The 14,213-nt window shown below is 52.0% G+C and overlaps 1 protein-coding gene and 1 long non-coding RNA gene across 5 annotated transcripts; one reads left to right on the top strand and one right to left on the bottom strand.

Moving 5' to 3' along the window:
- Positions 1-195: 195 nt before the first annotated feature.
- DERL2 (derlin 2) lies at positions 196-9,858 on the top strand. 3 transcript variants are annotated; one of them, XM_025865409.2, is made up of 7 exons: positions 196-690; positions 1,470-1,535; positions 3,459-3,532; positions 4,657-4,750; positions 5,575-5,770; positions 6,025-6,115; positions 9,388-9,858. In XM_025865409.2, exons 1-7 carry the CDS (start codon positions 598-600, stop codon positions 9,491-9,493), a joined length of 720 nt encoding a protein of 239 aa, XP_025721194.1. In that variant the 5' UTR covers positions 196-597; the 3' UTR covers positions 9,494-9,858. The 3 variants fall into 3 exon arrangements, with proteins under 3 accessions (XP_025721194.1, XP_073746677.1, XP_025721195.1); XM_025865410.2 differs by having other exon boundaries at positions 558-690; positions 1,473-1,535; XM_073890576.1 differs by lacking the exons at positions 3,459-3,532; positions 4,657-4,750; positions 5,575-5,770; positions 9,388-9,858 and having other exon boundaries at positions 6,025-6,110.
- LOC112818221 (uncharacterized) lies at positions 3,509-14,126 on the bottom strand. Of its 2 annotated transcripts, none has more exons than XR_003206538.2 (3): positions 13,785-14,126; positions 12,706-12,855; positions 3,509-6,658 (listed from the first exon to the last, which is right to left on the bottom strand). It is a non-coding gene; the product is annotated as an uncharacterized lncRNA (long non-coding RNA). The 2 variants fall into 2 exon arrangements; XR_003206537.2 differs by lacking the exon at positions 3,509-6,658 and adding an exon at positions 8,466-9,007.
- Positions 14,127-14,213: the final 87 nt, after the last annotated feature.

The raw sequence follows: 14,213 nt of genomic DNA on the forward strand, positions 1-14,213 counted from the left end.
CGGCATGCCGGGAGCTCGGGGAAGGCGGCGCGCGGCCCGGCCGGCGGGCGCCCCGCGAGGGTGCTGAGCGCCGACCCTCCCCTCTCCCCGCTGCTCCGAGGAGGAGATGCAGCCCCGTGGCCCTTACCCGAGCGGGTGCCAGGGCGACGAAACCGGCCACGCACCGGCCTCCCGCCACCGCCTTTAAACCGCCGCCTGCCGCCGGCCTCAGCGAACGACGGCCCGGGCGGGACGCCGTCGTGCTCCTGATTGGCTGGCTGCGCGGGGCCGCCTCGCTCGGAGACGCGGAGGGGCCGGGCGGGAAAGCCAGCTGTGGCCGGCGGCGATTGGCGGGGGGACCCGGGACTTACACGCCCCTCCCCGACGTTGGTGGGCTGGTGGGTGGGGCGGCCGGGCTGGGCCCCGCGGAGGCGCAACTCGTGATTGGCCGGCGCGCTTTCCCTGCGGCTCTGGCGATTGGCGGCTGGCCGGGTGCGTGGCGCTGATTGGGCGGCAGCCCGCCTCGGTCCCGCCCCGCCGCTGGGGTTGACTGGCGGAAGGGGAAGTGGGGGGGGAGGCGGCGGTGGGGAAGTGGGGGGGGAGGCGGCGGTGGGGAAGATGGCGTACCAGAGCCTCCGGCTGGAGTACCTGCAGATCCCGCCGGTCAGCCGCGCCTACACCACCGCCTGCGTCCTCACCACCGCCGCCGTGGTGAGCAGCTGCAGCGCCAGCCTCTCCTTGTCCGCGCTGCGCCCGACCGGGGCCTCGGGGAAGCCCAGAGGGGTTGGTCTCAGGGGTGGGTGGGGGCGTGCGGGGCTCACGCTGGGGTCCCGGATGGCCTGTCCGGGGAGCCGAGAAGGGAGTGCTGCCCCATGAGGGCCGCAGGGGCAGGGCTGCAGGCCGGTTTCCGAGAGAGGGAGGCCGGCGCTGTCGCAGGTCGGGGCTGCGGGAGCCGCCCACCCGGAAAACGTGTCTGGGAAGGCAGGCGACGGGCCGGTGGGACGCGGGGGACTAGAGGGAAGAAGGTCCGCTTAGTGAGGAAACTTAGGCGTCGAGGACAGAGCGGGGACGAGAGTCCGGGTGTAGAGACTGTCTGGAAGCGCGCAGCCCTGACGGCGGCGGGGTCTTCAGTCTCGGTTCGCTGGGCTGAGCCGGGTCGCTCCGCACGGCTGTTTCGGGGGGCGGCTGGCGGTGGGCAGGTGCGTGGCCGCCGCTCCTCCTTGCCCTGGATCTGGGGTAGCGGCCCCCGCCGCCTTGCCTTCAGGTCCGCCTCAGCTGCCGCAGCCTAGAGCAGAGTTTTCTCTTCTGTGAGGTATGAGGGATACAGAAAATTGTACCCTTGCTACAGAAGGCGTTACCGAGGAGAAGAGCCTTAAAGGGTTCAGCCAGAGCGACTGAGAGTTGGAAACTGCTGGACCTGCTAATCTTCTGTTGTACGTGATGTTTTGTTTCCCGACCGATCTGCTCTAAGAAGCTCTTTTCTTTTTCAGCAGTTGGAATTGATCACACCTTTTCAGTTGTACTTCAACCCTGAATTAATCTTTAAACACTTTCAAGTAAGTGGCCCATCACAACCACGATTCATGTTTCAGTTGTTAAACTTGTTTTTCATACTTTTTGGTAGCAGATCCTCCCATATGTTATCAAAAAAGAATTCAGTGGGGATATTTGATTGTCTCATTGTGGGGGGGGGCGGGGAGGGTGGTAATAAAGATGTGATTCTGCCTCCTGGTTGGAATTCAGAATCACCTGGGGAACTTTGAAGAGATTCTCAGGTTCCTCATCATGTACCAAAACCGCAGTCAACCAAGGGTAGGAATTAAGAATCTGTATTTTATCGGTAAAGTTCCCTGCGTGGTTTTAATTTGATGTGTCCAGTTCCTGTATGTAGAAATTACTGGCTCAGGGTTGACATTGTAGTTTGAGAGGAGACCGACCAGCCCAGGGAGAGCCTCAGAGGGTGCCCTGTGTTGTCCACCTAACACCTCGGTGTCATCACCACCGTCCAGATTGATCCGTCTTCCAGGGATCAGATGATATTAACGCAAGTCCAAAAGACTGAGCCCTCAAACAACATGCGAGCTTATTAGATTCTGGTAGGAGCTAGTCCTTTCCCGTAATTAGAGTGCTCAGAGAAAGGTGTGTTTTCCTGCTCCTGGACGATCAGATAGCCTGCAGTTGGAGGGGGAGAAGGACCGAGAGTCAGGAATTTCCCTCTGTCGAATGTGTGTCGTTCACTTTGCACCCACTGAGCTCCAGCTTCTGTGTAGCTTCTCAGATTCACCCTCCTCTGTGTCCCCAGGGTATCTGGAAAGACTTCCTTTAGAGCATCTCTCGCTTTGTGCTTGCACTTACTTAGATGCTTGTCTCCTCGATGATAAGTCGGGGACTCTAAAGTCCTGGAGGCAGTTAGTATGTAGAACTGTTTCCAATTCTGAAGAGTTGAATGATGCACAAGGCAGTCCTGTGCCTCTTGTCACTGCCTTCGTCCTTCACTGCTCACCTGGCCTTTGCTGGGCACTGTAGCTCCATCCAAGCATTGCTTCCTGTTAACGTGCTTGGCTCGATTTCGCCTGGGGTTAAACTCTTGATGACACCATGTATCTGCATTTGGAGCCGGGATTTCCAGGCCTGGATTCAGAGTCTCCCCGTACAAGTTCCCTTGGGCAGGCCATTTTCATGCTCTCCAAGTGTCCCCATTTCCTCCTGTGTGACATGGGGATGGGAGCACCAGCCTGTGTCTCACAGGGTTATTAGGATCACATGAGATTATAGATTGTGCTAAACCATTTTAAAATGTGAAGTTCTCTCCCATTGTGAGTAGTTGTTTTTATTGTGGGTGTGGATGGGTTGGGTAGGGAAAAGTGTATCAGGGTTTCCAACATGAAAACGAGTGTCCTGGTATCTGCCAATTAGACTAATTATTAGAGCATTAGATCTTTACTTGTAGGGAGTTGGCTGTTTACTCAGACTAGAACTTGAGTGTTCTAGAATTACCCTTTCCTCTGGATGTTTCTTAGGGACTAACATAGAAACATTTCTTGGCAATTTAAGTGAGGCCTCTGGAGTTTCTCTGTGGCCTCTCAAGACTGCTCGTTAGATTCTGACACTAGACACACGAAAGCCCTGGTTTCTGTTCTGCAAATTAACATAGTCGTTCCATCCAGCTTTTCCCAAAATTCGCCTGACCATATGGTACGGGCTTTTTTTTTTTTTTTTTAAGACGACAATTTCAAGTTTTCTATCCTATTACCCTTGCAGATTTCAGGGGCCGAGTGATACCTTTCAGACTTCCAACTGGAAACAGAAACCCAGTGTCAGATCGCGTGCGCCCCACTTTCTGGTTCAGATCATAGTGTCACTTACTCATGGCCTTTCACACCATCGCAACCCCAGGAGATGTCTTTTGTCTTAATGTGGAAATGTTTTCTGGTATATTTGACTTAATCTGTCATTTCTCGATTTTTTTCTTTTAACAGATATGGAGGCTAATCACCAATTTCTTATTTTTTGGTCCAGTGGGATTCAATTTTTTATTTAACATGATCTTTCTGTATCCTTTATTAAGTGGGGTTAGCATAAAACCTGGAGGTTTGCTTAGGGAATGTAAGTTAAAGCTTCTAATGCTGCTGATTTTGTTACTCTCTTAATTGTGACTTCTGAGTGCTGGCTCCGTGGTACAGATTAGCTGGTCAGAAAGTCCCATTTTGAGGGTGTTTGTCGGTTCCTGTTGGTTCTAATGGGAGGTATTCACCCGAAGAATGATTACACTTCTGCCCGTAAATCCCTTACAAATCAGATCAAGGGAAAGAAGTGGATTCTTTGAGGCATATTTACAACATAACATCAGCAGGTACCCAAATACAGTGATAAGTCCCGCGGTGTCGGCACAGGACTGGGAGCAGCTTCATGGGGACTGGAGAACGTGGGATCTCCCTGGATCTTGGTTGCGGGTTCTACTGGCTGGAAAGACAGTGCCATATGCCTGCCTGGCAGGCCACGTGCTGCTTGTTGAAAGAGGGGAAGAGGGATGCTCTGGTCAGGTGGTAATTGGGCCCCCTGAACAGGGCATTCCTCTTCTTCCTGACCCTCTGGATTGAGAGCGGGTTACAGCCCAGCTCGTGTGCAGGAGATGGGGCCTTGTTGGGGTGACAGGGTCCCTGCCTGATGGATTCCTGTGTGTCCTGTGTGATACGCCATCCTGGTAAGTTTCTAATAATGAAATATTTTCCTCTTGATGCGTTTTTATTAACTGAGGTGTAGAAATGCCGAATCTGCCTGCCCTGCAAAAGTAGATCCTCACGCAAGGCTTCTTGCCAGGCGTTTCTTCCAAGTTAGGCTGTGAAAAAGCAAGGGTGGCTCAGGTCGTGGTGGGGCTGTGTTCGGGAAAGACGACCCAGCTTTGAAAAGGTTTCCTGAGTCCCTGCAAGCACGTGTTTGCGGCCTCGGGCTTCGCTCCCCAGTCAGGAGCAGTGTGTATAACGTGGAGCTGGTCTTCACCTCGCCCGAAATGCCGGGTGCAAGGGGACACCCCACACTGCCCCTCGTGGACACGCTCACAGAAGCGAAGGCTTGGCTTCGTACAGCTAAGGCGGAGTTGAGTGTACTGCAGCCGTACGTTAAACTTGACTTTCTTCCCACGTGTGTGCCTACCGTTTTCTTAACTTGGAACTTAAGATACCGCTACTGTCGAATGCTGGAAGAAGGCTCTTTCCGAGGTCGGACAGCAGACTTTGTATTTATGTTCCTTTTTGGTGGATTCTTAATGACCGTATCCTTCAACAAATAGAGCAAATACGGGAAAACGCTCAAGAACACGCTCTGTCTTGCCAAAGGCCTCCAGCTGTCTTCCACAGTCCGCTAGATAAGCCCAGCACACAGATGGGGCGGCCCTCCTGACCGTAGGTGCAGGTACCGTGGCCACTTCACAGCCTGCGCTCTGTGACCGCGTCTGAGCCTCGGGGTGGGCGAGTCAGAAGGGCGTTTAGCAGTAACAGGTGGGTCACTGTTCACTACTTTAGACAGAGGATTGTCCGTGTGCGTACAGTTTGTTTTTTTTAGAGAGAGAGTTTGTTGGGGGAGAGTGACCTGAGCCAAAACCAAGAGTCAGATACCTAACGGACTGAGCCACCCTGGGTTCCGCTCGATGTGTGTACTTTTAAACTAAGTTGGTAAGACATTTATTTGGTCGCTATCAAAACTGATAAAATAGTATAATTTAGACTTGAACGTAGTCTGGTCTGACAAGACGGTTTGGCTCCGGCTGGCTTTACTCACCTCTTAAAGGTGCTAATGGTGAGTGAAATTTAATGTAATTATTGACCAAGGAATTATTATATTTTCCAAATAGTTGAGAACTTCATGGAAACAATATTACTGGGAAGCAGCTATAGTCCAGATGTTTTGACCTACACAGATTTTTGCCTGGTTGCTCTGGGTAATTATTTTCAGGATTTCTTTTCCTCTAAAGATTAATGACTGTGGGACTTCCCTACCTCAGACCTCTGTTAGAACACAACCCTTTGTTCTCTTCTCTCGCTCAGCCTTTCCTGTTACACTTGTGATTTTGAGATTTTCCTTAACGCTACCTGCTAGCTTTTCGGTTTGTTTGTGAGCTTAGTTTTCCTGGGCCAGGCCTTTACGATCATGCTCGTCTACGTGTGGAGCCGAAGGAACCCGTACGTGCGCATGAACTTCTTCGGCCTTCTCAACTTCCAGGCCCCCTTTCTGCCCTGGGTGCTCATGGGCTTTTCCTTGTTGCTGGGGAACTCGATCATTGTGGACCTCTTGGGTAAGAGTCTTCATTGCTACTGTTTCTATTACTTTGCGCGTGAACTTACTCTGTCACTGTTTTTCATGTCTGGCACTCACATACAGCTATCTTGGGATTATTTGGTGGTTATAGGCTCAAAGATGACGATATCTTTTAATTTTGAGTAATTATATTGACATTCCTTCCTAAACATATGGAATTTATGTTGGCAGATCCACCTGCAGTCAAAATTTTCATCTTCTCCATCGTTCTTTGTTTCTGGGCGACTCTAGGCATTGCAGTTGGACACATATATTTTTTCTTGGAAGACGTATTTCCCAATCAGCCTGGTGGCATCAGAATTCTGAAAACACCGTCTATTTTGTGAGTATTTGACATCAGATGGCACGTTCCTTACAGATAACGCGGGCCAGGGTCCGTGATCTGTGTTTCCACAGAGCTCCCATAGCTCCTGGCGCTCGTTGTTCGGGTCAGTCAGTATTCGCAGATTGAGCCACGGGCTGCAGTGGATGAGCATTTGGAGTGGATGGTGCCAGAGTCCTGCAGGAGCAAGCTCCATGAGCTCGGTGTCCTGAGGGTGACGTGGCAGGGTGCCCGCTGAGCACCAGCCCTTCATGTCCCCGGGCAGAGCCTGCGGGGTCCTGGAGAGCCGCTGTCTGAGCTTACAGAGGCGAGGCGGCACAACGGGTGAACCTGACCACAAGGACGTTTTTAGTGGTGGGATTTCTGGCCTTCCAGAAAAGAGAAGGAGAGCTAAGCTGTGAGGCAGACTGGGAACCAGGTGTGGGCTGATCCGCTGTGTGGCATTAAGAAAGTCCGTCTCCGTCTCGCCCCTCGCTTTCCTGAGAGTGGAGCTTTGGTTTATGGGACCTCTTTCTACCCAGAAGGTTGTGTCCTTGAGACGTGCTGCATTTAGAAGGAGTAAAATGTGAGTTTTTATCATAAAGTGTTGGTTGTCAAATAGTTAAGCAAAGCAGAGAGTAAAATCCTCCATAATCCTCCCGCTTAGCGGGAACACTGGCTGTTATTGTTGACCTTTTGATACATATTCTTCCGTCTTTTACTGTGTGGGTGCTAAATTTCTAAAAAATGCTCTATTGTAACTTCCTTTTCGATGTAATATGTGGTAACTGTTTTTCCGTCACAAATGTCCTATGGAACTGTACCAGCACCGTGGACTCCTCCCTTAGCGGTAGCCGCCGCATGAGTGCTGGCTTTCCTTGGGTGGCACACGTCCGTGATTATTTGCAAGGGCTGCATTCCTGGAAGTGGGATTGCTGTGTGTGTTTTTTTGTCTTTTTTTTTTAAGATTTTATTTATTTATTTGACAGAGTGATAGAGACACAGTGAAAGAGGGAACACAAGCAGAGGGAGTGGGAGAGGGAGAAGCAGGCTTCCCGCAGAGCAGGGAGCCCGATGTGGGGCTCGATCCCAGGACCCTGGGATCATGACCTGAGCTGAAGGCAGACACCTAACAACTGAGCCACCCAGGCGCCTCGATTTTACAATTTTTTTTTGGAAACGGTTTCAGACTTACAGAAAATTACAAACCCTTCAAAGGACTTTTTCTTCCTTAGGTATTTGAAAGTAAACTGTCCATCAAATGCCCCATGACCCCACCATGAACGTGTATTTTCCGTGAAGAAGGACATTCCCCTACATAGTCACAATCAGGAAAAGCCTGAGTCCTCAGACCCCAGCCACGCCTGGCCGTTGTTCCAGGAAGGGCTCTTGCAGGAAGAGTCCAGCTCAGGCCCAGGTGTCGCACTGGCTTGTCACGCCTCTTTCGTCTCTGCCAGGGTGGAACAGCTCCTGAGTCTTGCCTTGACGTCGTGGCCCTGACGTTTTTGTGGATTCTCGGCCCATTCTGTAGGATGTCCCACCACTGGGTTTGTCTAGTGTCCCTGACGTTGAGCTTCAGGTGTCGCATCCGTGGCAGGACTGTCAGAGAAGTGACCCCGTGCCTTTCTCCCCACGGCCGCCAGCACCGGGTTTCCGGGCACCGATCTTCACAGTGGCGGTTGTCACTCTGATGCCTCGATTAAAGTCACCATACGGCCGCTTCCATCCACCGGCGGGCGTTTGAGAGCCGCCTATGGTGTTGCACGTAACAGGGGTCTGTGCCCCTGTTTGCTGAGATGCATATAGCACCTTCTCATTCTGACAGGGACCTGACCCTGTGGTCATTACTCTCTCTACCTATTTAGTGAGCCCCGTGCATAACCAGCCTCTCATCCTGCTCTGCCCGCACCCCCTGTGGTGGGCTGCCCTCTTCAGGGAGTGCCCGCCTGAAGCCTCCTCAGGCTTCACCACACTGCACCAGGCCCATCCATGGGTGTGCGCCCTATGCTGCTGGGATGTCCCTCCAACCCCCGTCCCGCTCGGGGCCACCATGGCCCCACTTCCCTGCTCACGTGCCCACGTTCTGTCCCGTGCCTGTTCGGGAAGTAGAAGCGGCCTCGCTGTTTAACGTCCTTTCTTTTCGTTTTTACAAAAGTGAACATGTTCATGTTTATTGGCCTTTTGGATTCCCTTTTGAATTGCCTCTTCAGCCCTGTATCTGCCGGTGTGTGTTTGCTTTTATTGTTAGTTTGTAAGAATTCAGGCGGCTCATGCTGAAGTATAGATGCTTTTTCTGGCCCCACTATAAAATAGAAGTTTTTGGATACATTTCTAACGGTACCAGCAGTGGGCAGTGTCATTAGAAACACGATGCAAAGAGCAGATGCTGTTTTAATGGTCAGTTCTCAAAGGGGAACTTGAATGACCGTCTAAAGGGATTTTAAAAGTCTTTTGGACACTGACTCCTTTCCTATGATCTGCGTAATTTTTCTTAGAACGATTTGTGAGGTTTTTTTTAACTTCAGTTGTGATAAAGTCTATCTAACATGAAATGTGCCACGTTACACAGCTCAGATGTGCAGTTCCGTAGCATTACTGTCCTCACGCTGTGTTCCTGTGACCCCGTCCGTCCTTCCGCTCTCGAGCCTGCCAAAGTGGAACTCTGTCCTCACGAACACGCTCCATTCCCTGCCCCCAACCTCGGTGGTGACGGCACTACTCCCGGTTCCTCACACATGTGGAATCACGCAGTATCTGTTCCGTGTCTGGGTTTTTGAGCACAGTGTTCTCAGGGCTCATCCACGATGTCACAGAAGTCAGAACCTCCTTCCTTTTTAAGGCTGAACACTATCCCGTTGTGTGCACGGACTCTTTTCTTGATCCATCCATCTGCCAGTGGGTACGGGGCGATACCTTGGTTGTGGAGAGACATTCCTGATAAGTTTAGTGAAAGTCAGGTTATAAAATAATAGTGTGATCTAACTTTTGTTACACATAGAAAAGTTGTGGAAGAATGATGACAGCACCCACAGTGATTCTCTCGAGATTAAGGATGTCTGTGTATATTTTCTGTTTTCTCTACAACTAACATGTATTGCTTTCGTAGTAAAAAAAAAAAAAAAAGATAGTCCTGGAGGTAAAGCATTAACGCAAATGTGAAATGATTGTGAAACTCTCTTAGCGCAATGACTGTTTCTGGTAGGTGGGTGTAATGTTTGACCCTTGGTGTAGGCCCCAGGGGACCTTCTCGAGGTGACTCCGGGACTGAGTGGTCTCTGTTGCCTGTCTTTTAGGAAGGCTATTTTTGATACACCAGATGAGGATCCAAATTACAATCCACTACCTGAAGAGCGGCCAGGAGGCTTCGCCTGGGGTGAGGGCCAGCGCCTTGGCGGTTAAAGCGGCAGGTGCCAACCACGAGACTCAGCTGGGAAGGACTCGGTGACACACCCATTGGGATTCTTTTAGCCTTTGTGTCACGAAAGTGTGGATGCTTTTGACGGCTTGGCAGATTTGAACTCCAGAAGCACTTTATGGAATGGTACACTAATGGATCCAAACTCACTCAGAGCGGCCGGTCGGACTGACCCTGGCAGCGTGATCTCTCCGAGCCAGACCGCCGCTAGCCACCATGCCCCCGCGCTCGAGTTCTGGGGAGTCATCCAGAGCTCCCTCCTCCTCTTTGATAGATGAGGCTGTGGGGTAAATGGAAGTTTCAGAGAGGACCCAATAAAACTGAGTTCCATCTCTCTCACTGAACAAAAGGTTTTGTGTGTGATCTTTTCAGTGACCACTTCAGTTCTGGCCCTGCCGCGCAGGCCTGGGCCCACAGCAGCTCGGGGCCCACTGGTCCCCAGCCTTCGCAGCTTTCGACGGGCTTGCATTCCAGGATGGAAGGATGTGGCCGATGCGCCGTGGCTGTGCACACAGCTTACGCACAGCACCAGCTCCAGTAGGAACAAGATGGGCTGGTGGTGTCCAGAAAGCTTGTTCTCCATCTGGGTTTTGTGAAACTGCCCGTTGTCGGATGCAGGGAAAACAGGACAGGTAGAGTGGCTCTTGCCGCGGCAGAAGCTAAGGAGGGCCGGCTCGGGGCTCCCGTGGCGTCTTAGCAACTCTGCTTGCGTTTCTCCATTAAGAACTCTCCAGGGAACGACACTTCATGCCCAGCCTTTTGGACAACAACAGAGAGATTGGTTTTAGACTTGGGGTGTTGACTTTGGAGCCAGATGAACAGGTATCCGTTAGGCAGGAGTCCGTGGGTCCTGGGCTGGTTTCACGTGGGTCATTTTCCTTAATGAAAAGCCCACAAGCTTTTCAGAGCCAAGCACCTGGTTTACCTTCGCCATCAGGTAGAAATTAGGGTCCGGAGGAGGAGACACTTGATGCCTGTGATTCCATGAAGACCTGTCCAGAATATTAATTTCCCTGGCCTCAGCAGGTTTGCGCTCAAAGGGTCTAAGTCGTTGAGAAAACCCACAGGCATGAAGTGGACCCCCGTAGGGAACAGACGGTTGCGGATGGTTTTAGCAAATGGGGCGGAGGTGTGGACTATTCCCCAGTAGTCGTAGCTTGGGCAGGTGGTAGCTCTTCCAGAGTGAGATTTCCCTCAGAGAGATGAACACGGGGTTCAGAGCAAGTGGGGACCTTCAGGGGGTGCAGTGAAGTAGAAAGTATTTGAATGTCTTCCCATGGCTGGTGCGTAAGTGATGGGAACTAAGGCCAATGTTGGACACGCCGCTGGTCAGTAACTTGGAACACAGGTGTTGTAACTTTATGGAACGGGTTCGTGGGATGGCTTTTTTCTAAGCAATGAAAAAAAAAGCTTGAAATGCCAATCTGAGAATGTACAATCTTTATGGGATTCTTAAATTTTATCACGTCTTGTCTCTGTTCAAAAAAGCATGAATTTAATTAGAAGGGATTTTTATTGTTTTGCTTTTTTATTTTTTATTTTATTTTTATTAAGTTCAATTAGCCAACATGTAGTACATTATTACTTTTTGGTGTAGTAATTAGGGTTTTTAAAATGATCTATTAAGGGTCTAGAAATAGGTTTCTGTGGTTTCAGGTAAAGAATGTCTGTACATAATGATGACGGTAGAACAGGAAACCGATTCGGAATTTGTGGCCTAACTAAGTGTGGTCAGCGGCGGGATTTTCACTTCCATGTTGTTACAGGATGAGAATTCCAAGGATGCCGCTCCGTGCCCTTCGGCCGTGTCCCAGGCAGTGGTGACCCCATCGCCAACCTCCCCACCCGCGAGGCCGGCCCCCGCCGCAATCCCTCGCCCTGTGCCGCCTGCCTGGGTGTGAGGAAAGGCCCCTTCTCCCCCAGTTCCCCGTCTCCGTCCCGACTCTTACAGAACACGCTGCTATTTCGTGGTGCAGTGAGAACTGATGGACGGGATTTTGTGCCCAGTTTCCCCGACACACCTGGATTCTACCAGTAATACCGGAAGCACACCTGAGTGCAGCAGAGTTTGCTGTTGGAGGAGTGTCGCAGAGGCTCGTTAGAGAACAATGGACAAGGACCTCGCGTCTCCCTAGGAGACAGATGTCCGTAGGTTTTGGTGTGTTTTCTTCACTAGGTATTTCTGGTCCAGTCTCTCCCACGTGTCCTTTCTTCCGTCCCTTCTGTGGGTCCCGCTGCCTTTCCCACCTCGTGTGTGGTCTCTCCACATGCAGAGCAGAGCGCCAAGCCCTGGGTCTTGGCAGTGAAGCCCCCCTCCCCGCCGTGTGGGGCCCGTGGAAACCAGGGGACACTGAGCTGTTGGGTGAGGGGCTCCTGGAGTTGTCGCATCTCCCCGACAGCCGGGCTCGGACAGGTGAGTGCTGTCTGTGTTGCTGGTCGCGACACCGCGGGGTTCTCCGTGCTGTAGGACCATCCCTGAAGCTACTCCTGTTATTTCATGAGTTTGCATTAAAGTTGTTGAACTTGAGACGGACAAGCCCCTTCTCTGCTCCGAAGTCCGCGGTGACGTCTCAGCCCCCAAATCCAATGCATACTGTTTGTCCCTAGCAGGGAGGGACTGAGGTCTCAGAGTGGCCCCGTTCCTGGCGCCTCAGGAGGTCCTGATTCTGAGGCCTCCTTCCCGGTCTTTCTCTGGATCCCAACCAAACTTCAAATCTGTACGACACACTCTCACACCAAATGACAAATTGTCTTGCGCCGCTCCTGGCTGGTCCACGGACGTGAGTCTTGTCTCCCGCATGGGAATGTGTGCCCCGGAAGGGCAGGTCCGCATCTCCCGAGTTCCGTCTCCACCGCAGTGCCTGGCACAGTGCTTGGCACATGGGTGCTGAACAAACACTCTACTGATCAGCAGACTATTACCTGGTATTTTTAACTATAGAGGGACTAACGTATGTGCCCACACACCCGGACCCAGCGCCTGAGGCTCGGCGTTGTCTGAAAGTGGGGTGGGGCCCAAGTGAGCCTGTGGTGCTCCCGCCAGTCAGCTGGTAGCTCCTGGGACGAACAGATGGTCCAGAGAGCATCCCAGAGTGGTTAAAAATGAAACGTGTCTGACAATTCCCCTCCTGGAAGAAGAGCCCTGACATTCTTTGAATGTTTATCTTATGATCGCCTGCGTGGGGAAGCCACTTACCCACAAGAGACTGCCTTTGGGGGGCCTGCAGACTTCAGACTCCTCCCGTAGCGGGTGGGCGACGTGCACAACACTGGCTGGGACCTGCCAAGGATTTTAGGCATTAACACCCCCTCCACGGGGCCGGGAGGCTGCAGCACAGTAGGGTCCCTAGGCCAAAGACAGGGGATAAGTCACCCACGCATGCGGTTTATTTTGCCTGCACCATTTTTTAAAATTGGAGCCAATGTTTACAATGGACCGATTTCCCAGGAAAATCTTTGCTTGGGGCTTTTCTTGAAAAAATGGGAAGATCCGGCAATCCCGGGCCTGCCTGGCTGCTGCTGTCTAGAGGTGACCGCTCACGGCTGCTTCTCGAGATGGGGCATGGGCTCCTCCCAGAAGCCACTTCCCTCGTTCACGTTCCGACCTAGACTCTCGCAATCACTGGGCACACGTGTCTCCTCGAGGAGGTTATTCTGGAAAGCACCGGGGGAAAAGGACGGATGTCCGTCTGTTACAGACGCAAGGTCCATAATCTGAGAGTCAACATTTAGTTATTGCTGTGATGTGAACGTTTGTGTCCCCCCAAAACTCCTATGTTGATGTGATGGTATTAGGAGGTGGGGCCTTCGGGAGGGGCCCTAACGAGATGAACGCCTTATCAAACCGCCGCAGAGAGATCCCTGGTCCCCACCTCGCTGTGAGGACAGGGCAGCGAGCAGTAGCCACGAGCCACATGAACCATGCGAGCCACACGGCAGCCATGTCGGTGCTTCCTGGCCTCCTGGACTGTGAGCAATGCATGCCCCTCAGCCTGTCATATTTTTTGTTACCGCAGCCTGAACAGACTAGTTACTTCCCTTTCAGTTTTGGGTTGCCTTTTTTGTTTCTTTTTCTTTTTTGTGTGTGTGGCTGAATTGCCCTTCTAAGTTAATAGTTCGGGTTAGGAAGTGGCATTTTGTCAATTCTGAACGCGCGTGTGCCATGAGTTCAGCATGCACATTCTCAGCCACCCTTGATGGCTACACTGTCAGCAACTAGAGGAAAATCATCTCTTCCCTGGAGGAAAGGGGAAGAAGGATTTTTAACAGGCTTACAGATAGGATGAGTTTCCCCGGAGAGAGACTTCAGAGGATGCCTGTAGTCCTTCAGGAGGGTTGAAGCATCCGATGAATTCTCTGGAAATAATTCCTGCCACTGTTTTGCCACAAACCAGCAGCTGAGAGATTTGGATGCAGGAGGAGACAATTTGCTGGTTTCATCCTATCTTCCTGGAGTTTTGAATCCTTTCATTGGTGGGATGTGTGTGATGGGCCTGGCAGCCTCTCTGAAGAGTTGGGGGGGGAGCTGGGAGGGAACGGGGAAGGAGCTGATGGGGGGGCTGGGGGAGGTGGGGAGGGAAGGGGGTTGGGAGCTGGGGAAGGAGCTAGGGAGGAACCTGGGGAAGGACCTGGGAAGGGAATGGGAACCGGGGAGGGGGCTGGGGAGGAGCTGGGGGAGGAACCTGGGGAAGGAGCTGGGGGGGG

This window comes from Callorhinus ursinus, unplaced genomic scaffold (assembly GCF_003265705.2).
Source record: "Callorhinus ursinus isolate GAN/ISIS: 27379988/994484 unplaced genomic scaffold, GSC_fseal_2.0 scaffold1004, whole genome shotgun sequence".
In the NCBI taxonomy this organism is placed as follows: domain Eukaryota; kingdom Metazoa; phylum Chordata; class Mammalia; order Carnivora; family Otariidae; genus Callorhinus; species Callorhinus ursinus.

Bases quoted from the DNA above. Each gene is read 5' to 3' on its own strand.
- DERL2 (XM_025865409.2), top strand. From the start codon at position 598: ATGGCGTACCAGAGCCTCCGGCTGGAGTACCTGCAGATCCCGCCGGTC. The intron at 3,533-4,656 runs GTATCCTTTATT...TTGGAACTTAAG, and splicing joins TTATTTAACATGATCTTTCT to ATACCGCTACTGTCGAATGC. The intron at 4,751-5,574 runs GTATCCTTCAAC...GCTACCTGCTAG, and splicing joins TTGGTGGATTCTTAATGACC to CTTTTCGGTTTGTTTGTGAG.